This window comes from Cucurbita pepo, unplaced genomic scaffold (genome assembly GCF_002806865.2).
Source record: "Cucurbita pepo subsp. pepo cultivar mu-cu-16 unplaced genomic scaffold, ASM280686v2 Cp4.1_scaffold000126, whole genome shotgun sequence".
Classification (NCBI taxonomy): Eukaryota; Viridiplantae; Streptophyta; class Magnoliopsida; order Cucurbitales; family Cucurbitaceae; genus Cucurbita; species Cucurbita pepo.
In genome coordinates, this window is record NW_019646435.1 from 95,511 (window position 1) to 110,033 (window position 14,523).

Below are 14,523 nucleotides of genomic sequence, written 5' to 3' on the forward strand. Positions count from 1 at the left end.
CCCCCCCCCCCCCCCTTTTTCTGATTGGCTAGCAGTTTTTTTCTACTCGCTTGAATATCATGTACTGAACTTAAATTGCTTCACTAACTGTTCAGGTCATACTCAAGTTGCTGAGGCGTTGAGATTACCACTTCATGTCTTTTTCACAATGCCATGGACGTAAGTCTTGTATTGATCCAGCTGTACATAATTCTCAAATAGTATTATTCTAAATTACAAGCGTAGTTACTAAACTTTTTGGATTGTGTTTATAGGTCCCTAAACTTTAACAGCATTGAACAAATCATTAACTTTCAATTTTGGTGTCTAATTAGTTGATCTTCAATTTTCTGATTCCTTTTTGGGTTCCTTTTCTGGCCCTATTACTTTTTGTTTGGGTCTGATTTCACTCATTTGTGGAGTTTGCATCAATATAAAATTTGTTTTTTGGGTATTATTAAAAAAGAATTAGCTTACAGAAAGTGCTGCAACAACATAGCCCAATTATGGTTCTTATTCAAGAAACAAAGGTGGTGGGTCCTTCCTCAAGAATTTTCATTAAATCCATGTTGATCTTAAATGAGATTAGTTGGGTCCACATCTAATCCTTTCCAATATAGTGGAAAATCTTAAAGCTCCCCTTGCTTTCACTCTTGGTTCTTAGAAAACTGATAAGTCAGCCATGTTGTTTTAAATTTTGTATCCCCGACAATCCAGAAAGGTTATGAATTGGAGATATGAAATTTAAAAAATAACTTAAAAGAAAATGTTCCACATGATTCTAAAGTTTAAATTCCTTTTTTAATGGATGAATTATTCTAGTAAAGACTAGACGGTCAATCAATTCAAGAGTTTTTGTTGTTACAGTGTTATTGAGGATTATAACAAAAGCTGAATTACTGTGCCATCCCTGGAATGTCCTCCTATCCTCCCCCTTTAAAATTAATATCAAAGAAGTATTGGTGTTTTTTCATCTGCATGATGATGTTATGCCAGAGATCAAAGTTATGATCTATGATTAATTAATACACGTAATTTGAAAAGCACAATTGTTCCATTGGATTATGCAGTAACCATCAGCACCATTTTTTCAGGCCCACCAGTGATTTTCCTCATCCTCTAGCCAACGTCAAGCATCATATGGGAAATAGGGTGATTTACTCCGGATGGTTCTCACTTGTTGGACTTTTGTTTTTCTTTCTTTTTTTAATACATGTAAATATTTTCTCTTTTGGCAGTTGTCGTATAACGTAGTTGATACTCTAATTTGGCTCGGAATTCGTGACATTATAAATAGCTTCAGGAGGAAGAAGTTGAAACTGAGACGAATATCCTATCTTACTGGACAGTACAGCAGTCTTCCGGAGGTGCCTTATGGTTATATATGGAGTCCTCACCTTATTCCAAAGCCCAAAGGTAAAATCACTTCTGTTGATATTTGTAAGATGGCTATAGCATAATTGAAAGATAATATTATTTTTAGTAATGTTTCCTCCCCAAAAAAGATTCTATTTCATTGAGAATATGAAAGAATACACTAGGCATACAAAAAAAGAGCCCACAAAAGGAGGCAAACTACAAGAATGACCCCAATCAAGCAAACTAAAATCTAAAGTATAGTTATGAAGGCCAACAAAATTTTCTTATTAATCTCTGCTGGAGTATCTTGAACATTAAAGTTCCAGATTTTCTAAATGTACTTAAATTTAGATTGGAAGTTTGAAATTTTTGCTTTATCTAAAGACTCCCAGTAGGTACATCATGGCAGAATTAAGCATGAATGGTTTGAATCACTACAGTTGTGGGAATAGAGAGATAAAGAACAAGTCAGTGGGTAAATTTTTGAAGACTACACATGCAGAACCAGAGTTGATAGAGATGGAGTGAGAGGGAGAGTGTACCTCACTTCTTGTAAATCATAAAATCAAATTCAGATTCAATACCAAATACCCTCTTAATTTCGCCCGTTGAATTATTGTGGAATCCTTGGAAGGTGATCTTCGCAATGCAACCTTCATTTCTTTCAGTTCTTCATCTTTCTGCAGCCCCAAACCTTTCCTTTTATTTCTTCGACTCCACCAATATGATAGCCCACCCTTCCTATTCACATCCCTCTCCCATGTATTCTATGCGCACAAGCTAACTAGCTGTCTGATTCATTTTTCTTGTTACCCCTTGTGTATGTTTTCAGAATCGAAAGCCTTTCAAATCCTTTGAGAAGGGGATTCTCGTATCCAAGAAAGAGCTACTCCTTTTCCAGATTATTCATCAGCCTCCGCTCCTTTTTCCTCATTTCTTATTTATTTCAGATATTTGTAGGTTTTCTTTTTTTTTTTTTCTTTTTTTTTTTTCTTTTTTTCTTTTTTCTTTTTATAGTTGTTTTATCCGAAGTCTGGCTATTACTTGTTTAAGAAGCACTTGGGTCCTGCCACACCCCTTCCAAGGCTTAAGTATGGACTACTAAAATTTTAAGGAACATAATTGCAGCTTAATACTTCTGGGAGCTGCATTAGCTTTAGCAAGTTCTTTTGTCACTATCCTCCTTTGTTTACTTTATTCCATCTAAATTAATATGGTATTTTATCTCGAGGACTTGTGTTCAAATCTTCATTTTCTCCCCAATAATATTGATTTCCAGTTGTTGAACTTCGTACAAATTTTCAACAAATGAATTGGAGTATTAAAGTATTGATGTAAAATTAAATTTACCACAATTCATTAACTTAAATTTTTGGGTTGAGTAGTGAATTGACAGTATGACATCCATCCTTATTTCCTCCTTTTCCCAGGATTTGTTGTTTATAAATTCTTGCTGCTATCATTTCCTGTTCTTTGGGAATTCTGTTACTTCATGTGGTACTCGATGATCCCACTCGTACTCCTTGTTTTAATGAAAGCCTTTTCTCATTGTTTCAGATTGGGGGCCTAAAATTGATGTAGTTGGATTTTGTTTCCTTGACCTTGCTTCAAATTATCAACCGCCAAGTTCCCTTGTGGAATGGTTAGAAGCTGGTGAAAAGCCCATTTATATTGGATTTGGCAGCCTTGTGAGTTCTATTTTCAACCTTTTTGATCTTCTAGTATTTTAAATGTTTTAAGTTTCAGTTACGCTATAAACAATTATGAAAGGATGAAATAATCCATCTATTTTTTCAATTTTGAGTTTGATGCAGCCTGTTGAACAACCACAAGAAATGACACAGATCATAGTTGAAGCTCTGAACATTACAGGAAGGAGAGGAATAATCAATAAAGGCTGGGGTGGTCTTGGAAACTGTTAGTTTAATATTTCTATCCTTTTTCTCTTTTTGCCGGTTCATTTATGAAATAGAAAAAAAGATATATATGTTTCGTGGCTTCCAATGCTTGACTGATGGAAGGCATATGGTTCTGTATATCTAGTGGCAGAGCCAAAAGAGTTCGTGTACGTGCTGGATAACTGTCCTCACGATTGGCTATTTCCGAGATGCATGGCTGTGGTAAAGTTTTTAAGTGCTATCTTTAATTTTTTGCAACTTTGTGGCACAAAGTTTTTTTGTCCATCGCAACATCTTGGGCTTGTCTCAAGTTCCTAAATTACAACTTGGCATGGTTGTTGCCTTTGTCTTGAGAGGAATAGCATGATTGTTTAGAGGGTTGAGAGGTGGTCAGGTTGCTAGGTTTAATGTATCTTTATGGATATCTGTTCATCAAGCTTTTCATAATTATCAGTTTAGTCTTATTCTTCTAGATTGGTTAGTGTTGGGACTCTTTGTGCGTCAGTTGTTTCTGGTACATTCTTTCATCGGCTACATTCATTTTACTCGGTCAAAGCTCAGCTCGTTGCAAATAATGGAATGTTGAACAATATAAACTTAAACATTTTTCATGTTATACTTGGTGATTGTGGTCTCTAAAAATGATTCAGGTACACCATGGGGGTGCTGGAACAACTGCAGCTGGTCTCAAAGCTGCTGTACAGTCTCACCATTCCTCTTTATCTTTTTTGACACTGTTGTTATGCATAATGACGGATCTCAGCCTTGTTCCTGTTTTTGTTTTTTTCAGTGTCCAACAACAATTGTGCCGATCTTCGGTGATCAGCAATTTTGGGGAGACCGTGTGCATGCAAGGGGACTCGGTCCCCCGCCTATCCCAATAGCTGAGTTTTCGCTTGAAAATTTGATTGATGCCATAAACTTTATGCTTGAACCCAAGGTATTTTAGCTACTTCTGTCAACTTTTGGTGACTTCTAAAATTAATATTTGAGTTAATACAAAGTTATCATTTTGGTCCTTGTAATTGAGACTAATTGAGACTATTGAGACTTGCCCATCAAACACTTAGAGTCCCCTTAGACTCTATACTCTATCAGGCTATTCTATTCTATGTTCGATGAAATTCTTCCCGACAAGAGCCTTTAGAATTCGAATCGATCAGTGCCCATATCTTTGAAAGGAGTCCCTCATGTTCATCTGGTCCCATAGAAACCTAAGCCTTTGTTAATAAATAGTATAGCACACCTAAGCCTTTGTTAATAAATAGTATAGCGCACTGATTTCTTGATTTGACTCATAAGCTAAGGCATGTTCTTCATGTTGCAACTGATAGAAAGGTAAAAACCAAGCTCTCGATATCATAAATATGTGAAAATTTGCATATTGCTCGGAAGAAAGAGTCGAAACACGAGCTCTTTTTCATCATCTTACTTGAATTTGAACCTATGACTTGATAGAAGAAGTAGAACAGTTTTAAGCACTTATTGTTTATTTTTCTGGGATGGGCTGATTGCACAGGTAAAACAGAGGGCTGTGGAACTGTCGAAGGCCATAGGAAGCGAAGATGGCGTAGAAGGTGCAGTGAAGGCTTTCCACAAACATTTTCATCAAAGTAGATCTCTGATTGTCTCAAATACTAAACGTGGCTTTTCTGTTAGACGCCTTCTCCATATGTCTTGATCCTTTTGCTCCAGTTGATGAATACAATATATTTCTTTTTTTGTTATTATTTCAGTTCTAGCTTCATCGATGTATCGACCGTACAATTTTCTAATATACTTTGTACTTGAGGTCTGTGTTGAATGACATAGGAAGTTGATAAGATCAAGGTGTACAAGGAAAGATACAGGCACAGGTATCGCTTGGTGCTCTTATGAAAAAGCAAAGTCCAATAGCCTTCTCATTGAACTCAGCTTTGCAGCCACTGTCGCACTCCGCATCTTTGCACCCTCCGCCATGCAACACCGCGCGGTGCCCATCAACGCTTCTCATTATCCTTTCCCCTGCACCAACTTCAATCCCCAATACCAAAATAACCCATAAGTTTCTTAAATCTTCTTGTTTTCTTCATCATTATATGATGATTCATCAATGTTTAAGATATGAATATATGGGGTAGTTTGTGAAACAGTTTTAAAACTTTAAAACGAGTCTGTTACGGAGAGGTTTTTACACCATTATAAGGAATGTTTAGTTCCCCTCTCCAACTATGTGGGATCTCACAATCCACCCCTATTGGAAGCCCAATGTTCTCGTTGTTACGTTGCCTGATGTTTGGCTTTGATACCATTTGTAATAGCTCAAGCTCACCGATAAGGGTTTTCTCTTTTGGGTTTCCCCTCGAGGTTTTAAAATGCATCAGGTTTCCACACCCATATAAGGACATTGATACCATTTATAACAGCCCAAGTCCACTGATCTCTTTGGGTTTACCTTTCTAAGATTCTCCTCGGTTTTAAAACGCTTCCATTAGGGTTAGGAAGAGGTTTCCACATTTTTGTAAAAAATGCTTTGTTCCTCTCTTAAATCAAACCGCTCTTAAAGAAAAAGATGTTTACTAGTGAAAAGGAGGACCACAAGGAAAACGCTTGAGAAGGAAATGAACTTCATGCTTGGTTTGGATTATTGTTTGAAAAATTTCAATTGACAATGTCTTGTAATTGGTTTCTTTGGTATATATAACATTTTGGATTTGCTTTCTTTAACCCATTTTAGACCATTTTTTTTTAATGAATTTAGATGAATATCTCGTAATTTAGTTAGATTCAAATTAAAAAATTTGGAAGTTCAATCACAGAAATCTACCTTAAAATTTAATGTAAAATTTAGATAATAATAAAATAAAATAATTTTGTAAAATTTAGATAATAATAAAATAAAATAACTCGAATACCTTTTCATCAAAAGATATGGTCACCTTACTTGTCCAGCTTCCCTTCACCTATTCATTTTATACGAATACCTTTTCATCAAAAGATATGGTCACCTTACTTGTCCAGCTTCTATTTGCTTCACCTATCCATTTGATACGGTGACGAGTTTTCCATTTGCTTCACCTATCCATTTGCTACGGTGACGCTAATTTCGCCTAGTCTGTTCTAGGCACGAGTTTCTTCAAGAGGTAGAGGAAGCAGAAAGTTAGTTACGACTTTCGAGATTCTAATAATCAGATCAGGTGGTGTTCTAGGCACGAGTTTAGTTCTTCAAGAGGTAGAGGAAGTGGAAAGTTAGTTACGACTTTCGAGATTCTAATAATCAGATCAGGTGGAGAATGTTTGTGTGAGACACGTTGAAATATAAGTTTGCTAGTAACCATTTTTTAGTTCCGACTAAATCATATCATTATGTAACCATTTTTAATTCAGACTATACTAAATCATATCATTATGTAACCATTTTTAATTCAGACTATACTAAATCATATCATTATGTAACCATTTTTAATTCAGACTATACTAAATCATATCATTATGTAACCATTTTTAATTCAGACTATACTAAATCATATCATTATGTAACCATTTTTAATTCAGACTATACTAAATCATATCATTATGTAACCATTTTTAATTCAGACTATACTAAATCATATCATTATGTAACCATTTTTAATTCAGACTATACTAAATCATATCATTATGTAACCATTTTTAATTCAGACTATACTAAATCATATCATTGGTTACCATTTTTTAATTCAGACTAAATCATATCATTATGTAATCGTTCAGACTAAATCATTACATTTAAACCGAATGAATTTGCCGGGCATTAGGGAAGAAGAGAGGGAAGAAAAGAAAAGTGATGGAAGGAATGAATTATAATACCTTTGAACAATGTAAATTTTAAACCCAAAACAACTGGTAAGTTAGTATCAAATCTAAAAACCTAAAAACCTACAAAAACAAGAATGTTCTAAGTAATTTTCCTATGAAAGTTGTATCAAATCTAAAAACCTAAAGACCTAAAGAATGTTCTAACAAGCAACTTGAACGGCAAGCCGATTACTTTGCTTGCAACCAGTTGATCCAAGATTGTTTTCTGAAACTTCAATCGAGCATTCCCTTTGTCCAAGACATGCCTGCAATTTCAATCAAAATTCATCAGAAAAAACCCAAAACCCGGAGTGTCATCCATTTAACAAAAACGAATTATACCTTCTCGATGACTGATAAGGCAGTGGAGGACTCGCAAGAACCCTTTTGGAAATTGTCACAAGTGCCATCGGGGTTCCCAAAGCTCACAAAATTGATATCATAGATGGTTCGATCATGGCACGATAGCTCCAACGTGCTTCCTGCATAAGGCATTGCACATACCTTTTTCACCCTCGTTGTTTGGATATCTATATCCAATGGCGACCCACCAAACTCTTCGAATAAAATCAGTGTGTTCTCTTCCCCATAATTCAGGTAAGATCTTGGGATATGGTACCTAAAAGTTCAAAAAAATAACACTTTCATTTGAGCTAAAAGTTGTAAGTTGTCGAAAAGAGAGTTCAAAATCCAAGGACTCCTCAAGAACATACCATCTTTGAGTAGGCTTTCCACAGTTAGTGGCACACTTGCCATCAGAGTAAGCCCCACGAAAGTCACAGTTTGAAGAGCAGCCATTCTCACTCGAAAGATAACTTGGCCAATACCTTCCGATGCTTAGTCCATTAACCCAAGCATGGCCCTTCCCCATGCCCATCAAATCCACTATCACTGCTTCACTTCCGAAGGGAGTTTGGAAATTGGTCTATACATAAAAACCAATCATAAGTTCACTAACATCTCATTATACTAACAACAAGAACACTTCAAAACTAGAAACGATTCAGTACCTTATACCAAACGAAACTTTGATTCAATGGAAGATTGCCATAGTTCCAGGGTTCCCTTAATTCACAATTGGGATTGAAAAACTCAGACTTTTCACCATCCAAACCAACCTTGTAATACCACTCATTGCTGGACAAATCTCTTATTGTTTCTCCATCAGCAATCAATTCAACCGGGCCATGAACTCCTACATCAGTATTCTCAAAGTGTGCCCCATAATTCTGTCATCAATTCAAATTCTCAGGTACGCATTGAAGAGTTTGAGAAGGGTAGTTTACAAATTTGACTTAATTTTCATGTACTTACCGGCAATCCAACTGTGGCACTTAGTAGAGAAATTTGGTTGAATCCATACAGTAGATCATCGATTTTCTTCTCAAATACGAAACTATATTTGTCCTTTTGAGCATGTTGTGAGCCTGGAATTGAATTATGAAGCACGTTGTCATGTCATTTGATGAACATAAATGATTTAAGAGTAGTGAGTTTACCAATATATCTCCCGTTCAAGAATGCATGAAGTATGTGGCCACTGGTCTTAACACGTAGTTTTACATCCTTGCCAAAAAGTGGATCAGATCCAGTAAGATGGAAGCTGAAGGTAGGATTAGTCTAATCAGTATGATTTAAGATTAATTAAGAGGGATTAGGGAAAGGATAAACGAAATTTTTTTACCTAGTGATGTACCACAAGTAATCACTGGAATCATTTGTGAGAACCTTTTTGTCAAGAAGGTGATTGGCGGTCATCACACAATCACTAACTTCACCTTCACGTGATATGAATTCTATTTTCTCGTCTCTCCATTGCCATTGCATTGGCTCTTTGAAGTTTCCCACGCAGCTTGAAACCTTCTCCCTTATTGTTGTTTGAGTATTTACCTGATATTCATAGGAATGTATTAGAGATCATTATAATGGTAGAGATTGAATGTCTGTCAGTGAATGAGATATTGACCTCGGCTGTGTTGTAAACTTCAGTTTCGCAGTCAGGAAGAATGCTGACAGACCAACCACGAACTTTGTAGGTTTTGTTCCCATAGGTGATATTTCTGTCATCATTTTCTGCATTTCCAAAGAAGCAACTTGATTTCCCCTTATAGGTATAACTTGTTGCCTGATACAAAGGTTGTCGATGACAGGTAGGTTAGAGACGTCCATTTTCTGTTGAGTTATGGAGTCTGCTCCCTGTATTTATAGCTTGGTCAATGGCTATATCCGGTAAAGCTATATATGGTACATAGCTATATATAGTAGATGGTTAAATCTGGTAAAGCTATATTTAGTAGACTGAACCATATATATATCCCGTCCAGTAAAGCTCTTAAATGTACTTTTCTATTCTCTGTACTCTCTTGTTGTACATGCCTGAAGTCATCAATAAAAAATCCTTTTAGCCAGAGTTCTCCTTGCAACTTCTCTCTATCCTTCTCTTTGTGTTCATCTAGATCGAGCGTGTGCGTTGTTGTGCGATCCTAACAACTGGTATCGATCCTAACAACTGGTATCAGAGCAAGGCAAAATTCACCACGATCTGTGAAGATGGAAAGTTCAAAGATTGGAATTGAGAAGTTCGATGGATCCGATTTCGGTTTCTGGAAGATGCAGATTGAAGATTATCTGTACCAGAAAGATCTTCACGAACCTCTGTTGGGGGTGAAGCCGGATACCATGACCACGGAACAGTGGAAGCTCAAGGATCGACAAGCCTTAGGGATGATCCGGTTGACGCTATCCAGAAACGTGGCGTTTAACATCATCAAGGAGAAGACAACGTCAGATCTGATGAAGGCGCTGTCAAATATGTATGAAAAACCGTCGGCTATGAACAAGGTGTATTTGATGCGTAGATTGTTCAATCTACAGATGTCTGAAGGTGGACGTGTTGCGGATCATATAAATGAATTCAATATGATCATAAGTCAACTGGGTTCGGTGGAAATTAATTTCGAAGATGAAATTAAAGCGTTGATTTTGATGTCATCCTTACCCGAGTCATGGGATACTGTTGTTGCCGCAATCAGCAGTTCCCGAGGATCTGATAAACTGAAGTTTGATGAAATTCGAGATGTAGTTCTCAGCGAAAGTATTCGCAAACGGGAAACTGGAGATTCATCAGGCAATGCTCTCAGTGTTGATCGAAGGGGAAGAAGCAAATCAAAGAGCTCAAACAAACATGGGCGTTCAAAATCAAAGAACCGGGGAAAATCTCCAAACAAACCCAACGTAACGTGTTGGAGCTGTGGGGGAAAAGGACACTTTCGGACAGATTGTACAAAGCTAAAGAAGAAGCAGAATCATAAATCTGAAGATGATGATGATTCTATATACACAACAGAAGATGCTGAGGACGTTTTAATCCTTAGTGTGGATAGCCCAGCTGAATCCTGGATTTTGGATTCAGGTGCATCGTTCCATTCGTCTCCAAGTAAGGAATTGTTTCGAAATTTCAAATCAGGAAATTTCGGGAAGGTGTATCTTGCCGACAATAAAACCTTGGAGATTGAAGGAAAGGGAGATGTCTCCATACAAACTCCAGCAGGAAATCAATGGACATTACAAGATGTCAGATACATTCCTGGTCTCAAGAAGAACCTGATCTCTATTGGTCAGTTGGATAGCACAGGCTATGCAGCAGAGTTTGGAAAGAGTTCCTGGAAGATTGTGAAGGGCGCCATGGTTGTTGCGCGTGGCACAAAATCTGGAACCTTATACACTACTGCAGAGTGTATAAACATGACTGCTGCTGCTGAGAGTGCTTCCAATTCAAGTCTATGGCACAATAGACTTGGACATATGAGCGTCAAAGGAATGAAGATGCTCACTGCGAAAGGAGCTTTAGAAGGCTTAAAATCTGTTGATATGGGTCTTTGTGAGAGCTGCGTTATGGGCAAACAGAAACGAGTTAGTTTCACAAAGGCTGCCAGAGAACCGAAGAAAGTGCGGTTGGAAATGGTCCATACAGACGTCTGGGGACCATCTCCAGTTTCATCACTTGGTGGATCAAGGTACTACGTCACCTTCATCGATGACTTCAGCAGGAAGGTATGGGTTTACTTTCTGAAACATAAGTCAGATGTGTTTACCACCTTCAAGAAGTGGAAAGCTGAAGTTGAAAATCAGACCGGCTTGAAGATCAAATGCCTGAGGTCTGACAATGGAGGAGAGTACAACAAATCAGAGTTTATAACATTTTGTGCAGCTGAGGGAATTAGATTAATAAGAACAATTCCCGGTAAGGCAAGACAAAATGGTATTGCAGAAAGGATGAACAGAACCTTGAATGAGCGAGCAAGAAGCATGAGGATTCATTCTGGATTGCCAAAGGCATTCTGGGCTGATGCTGTGAACACAGCAGCATATTTGATTAATAGAGGGCCGTCAGTACCCTTGAAGTTCAAATTGCCCGAAGAAGTATGGACAGGAAAAGAACTCAAGTACTCTCACTTGAGAACCTTTGGCTGTACTGCATATGTTCATGTTGATCCAGAGAAGAGAGATAAGCTTGATGCTAAGGCTGTGAAATGCTACTTCATAGGCTATGGCTCTGACATGTTCGGGTATAGGTTTTGGGATGAGAAAAATATGAAGATCCTAAGACACTGTGATGTGACCTTTGATGAAAATGTCATGTACAAGGACAGAGAGAAGATAAACTCTGAGACTACGAAGCAAGTGGGAGTTGAATTTGAGTGGCAAGAAAATTCACACAGTGATGGTACAACAGAAGCTCAAGAAACTCCTGATCCTATTGCTGAAGAACCAGACGTGGCTGATCCTATTGCTGAAGAACCAGACGTGGAGCAAGTTGCACCTGAACAGGTGTTGAGAAGATCATCCAGAACTACCAGAGCACCAGACAGATATTCAACCTCATTACACTATCTGTTGCTGACTGACGAAGGAGAACCAGAGTCCTTTGATGAGGCCCTACAAGTGGAAGATTCAACTAAGTGGGAGCAAGCCATGGATGATGAGATGAGCTCACTTGAAAGGAATAATACGTGGGTGCTGACTGAGTTGCCTACAGGAAAGAGAGCTCTGTTGAACAAATGGGTGTTCAAAATCAAGGTTGAACCAGATGGCAGAAGGAGGTTTAAGGCTCGGTTAGTAGTTAAAGGATATTCACAAAGAAAAGGCATTGATTATGCTGAGATCTTTTCTCCAGTTGTGAAATTAACTACTATCCGAATTCTACTGAGTATTGTTGCATCGGAGAATTTGCACCTTGAGCAAATGGATGTAAAAACGGCATTTTTACATGGAGATCTAGACGAGGAGATCTATATGCAACAACCCGAAGGATTTGCAGCTCCAAGCAAGGAGCACATGGTGTGTAAGCTCAATAAGAGCTTGTATGGACTGAAACAAGCACCGAGACAATGGTACAAGAAGTTTGACTCCTTCATGAGCAAGAGTGGTTTCCACAGAAGTGAAAAGGATCAGTGTTGCTACCTCAAGAAATACACTGATTCTTATGTGTTTCTACTCCTGTATGTGGATGATATACTAATTGCTGGATCAAGTATGAGGGAGATAAACCACCTGAAGGCAAGCTTGTCTTCAGTATTTGAGATGAAAGATTTAGGTGCAGCGAAGCAGATCCTTGGGATGAGGATTTCTCGAGATAGATCTGCTGGCACATTAAATCTATCCCAAGAGCAGTACATTGAGAAGGTGTTGTCCAAATTCAAGATGAATAACGCTAAACCCAGGACTACCCCCTTGGCAAATCATATTAAATTGTCAAAGGGGCAATCTCCCAAGACAGTTGAGGAACGTGAGCACATGGCATCAGTTCCGTACGCTTCTGCAGTTGGGAGTTTGATGTATGCTATGGTCTGCACTAGACCTGACATAACACATGCAGTGGGAGTTGTTAGCAAGTACATGGCAAATCCAGGGAAGGAACATTGGGAAGCTGTGAAGTGGCTTCTAAGATATCTGAGAGGTACATCCAATACTACACTTTGTTATGGCAATGGCAAAGTAGTTCTGCAAGGTTTTGTGGATGCTGATCTGAGTGGAGATGTAGACTCCAGCAAGAGCACATCTGGGTATATCTACACTATAGATGGAACAGCAGTGAGTTGGATGTCTAAGCTTCAGAAATGCGTTGCTCTTTCATCTACTGAAGCTGAGTACGTGGCCATAGCTGAAGCTGGAAAGGAGATGATATGGATGACAGACTATCTAGAAGAATTAGGCCGGAAGCAGTGCAAGAAGATCCTTTATACAGATAGTCAGAGTGCCATACAGTTGGTGAAAAACCCAGTCTATCATTCAAGAACAAAACACATTAGAAGACGGTACCATTTCACTCGCAGGTTAGTGGAAGAAGGCGATATGTGTTTGGAGAAGATAGAGGGTGCAAAGAATCCAGCAGACATGTTGACAAAATGTGTTGATGTTGGAAAATTAAAGCTATGCAAAGCCCTAATTGGTATGGTGTAGGATCAGTCTCCAAGTGGGAGAATTGTTGAGTTATGGAGTCTGCTCCCTGTATTTATAGCTTGGTCAATGGCTATATCCGGTAAAGCTATATATGGTACATAGCTATATATAGTAGATGGTTAAATCTGGTAAAGCTATATTTAGTAGACTGAACCATATATATATCCCGTCCAGTAAAGCTCTTAAATGTACTTTTCTATTCTCTGTACTCTCTTGTTGTACATGCCTGAAGTCATCAATAAAAAATCCTTTTAGCCAGAGTTCTCCTTGCAACTTCTCTCTATCCTTCTCTTTGTGTTCATCTAGATCGAGCGTGTGCGTTGTTGTGCGATCCTAACAACTGGTATCGATCCTAACATTTTCGTTACGGGAACCCACCTCGAATGGAGGGAGAAATCCCTGATTAAATTGAGAATGGAAAAGGGAGTGGGAAAGCTTCCCTATCCCGTATGTCCATTTAACCTACGGGAACCCACCTCAAATAGAGGGAGAAATCCTCACTTACCGTTGTCAAATGACCGTATTCAGTGTGATTGACATCACCATAGGTCAAAACTTCCTCCATAGACTTCACAAGATCATGAAGTTGCTTCAAAGTCCCCATTTTGGCTGGGCCGTATTCCCTAATTAACCACAACTCAGCATCACTAAACTCAATATACCAGATATCGTATTCAAATCACGATCGAAATCAGAATCTAAACAAGTCGAGAATGTACCATATTCATCGAGAGGTGCATTGTAATCATAAGATGTGGTGATATAAGGACCTCCCGAGGTTCTACCAAAGTTCGTTCCACCATGGTACTATAGAAGGAACAAAATATAAGAACTTGCAAAAGAAAAACTAGTTATAGGTGATGGTGTTAATGTAACACATGCGGAAGCAATTTGGATCTTAGGCACTTTTAGAACATCAATTATTGTAAATGACTAGCATGTTCATAAGTATTAAAACTTAATGAGTTTAAATACTAACCTTTTGTAGTTCAAACTCCTTTTGCCTCAC

At 38.1% G+C, this 14,523-nt stretch overlaps 2 protein-coding genes across 9 annotated transcripts in view; one reads left to right on the forward strand and one right to left on the reverse strand.

The window, feature by feature from the left end:
• The window catches only part of LOC111783901 (sterol 3-beta-glucosyltransferase UGT80A2-like), a 20,186-nt gene extending 15,127 nt beyond the window's left edge, over positions 1–5,059 (forward strand). For 6 of the 8 annotated variants that reach the window (XM_023664712.1, XM_023664717.1, XM_023664718.1 and 3 more), the window contains 9 exons: positions 96–159; positions 1,074–1,131; positions 1,218–1,395; positions 2,896–3,026; positions 3,153–3,255; positions 3,382–3,458; positions 3,887–3,934; positions 4,027–4,176; positions 4,756–5,059. In XM_023664712.1, coding sequence (XP_023520480.1) covers positions 96–159; positions 1,074–1,131; positions 1,218–1,395; positions 2,896–3,026; positions 3,153–3,255; positions 3,382–3,458; positions 3,887–3,934; positions 4,027–4,176; positions 4,756–4,917 — 971 coding nt within the window. In that variant the 3' untranslated portion in view covers positions 4,918–5,059. The other 2 variants (XR_002813441.1, XM_023664713.1) reach the window with 2 other exon arrangements.
• Positions 5,060–5,061: 2 nt separating this feature from the next.
• On the reverse strand, positions 5,062–14,118 carry LOC111783900 (beta-galactosidase 7-like). The gene is made up of 10 exons (XM_023664711.1): positions 14,020–14,118; positions 9,019–9,177; positions 8,749–8,942; positions 8,552–8,655; positions 8,367–8,479; positions 8,063–8,281; positions 7,766–7,977; positions 7,395–7,671; positions 7,219–7,318; positions 5,062–5,240 (listed from the first exon to the last, which is right to left on the reverse strand). The coding sequence occupies exons 1-10, from the start codon at positions 14,116–14,118 to the stop codon at positions 5,062–5,064; spliced, it is 1,656 nt and encodes a 551-aa protein (XP_023520479.1).
• Positions 14,119–14,523: the final 405 nt, after the last annotated feature.

Bases quoted from the DNA above. Each gene is read 5' to 3' on its own strand.
- LOC111783900 (XM_023664711.1), bottom strand. From the start codon at position 14,118: ATGGGGACTTTGAAGCAACTTCATGATCTTGTGAAGTCTATGGAGGAA. The intron at 8,480-8,551 runs GTAAACTCACTA...ATTCAATTCCAG, and splicing joins CTTGAACGGGAGATATATTG to GCTCACAACATGCTCAAAAG. The intron at 7,319-7,394 runs GTATAATTCGTT...TTGAAATTGCAG, and splicing joins CCTTATCAGTCATCGAGAAG to GCATGTCTTGGACAAAGGGA.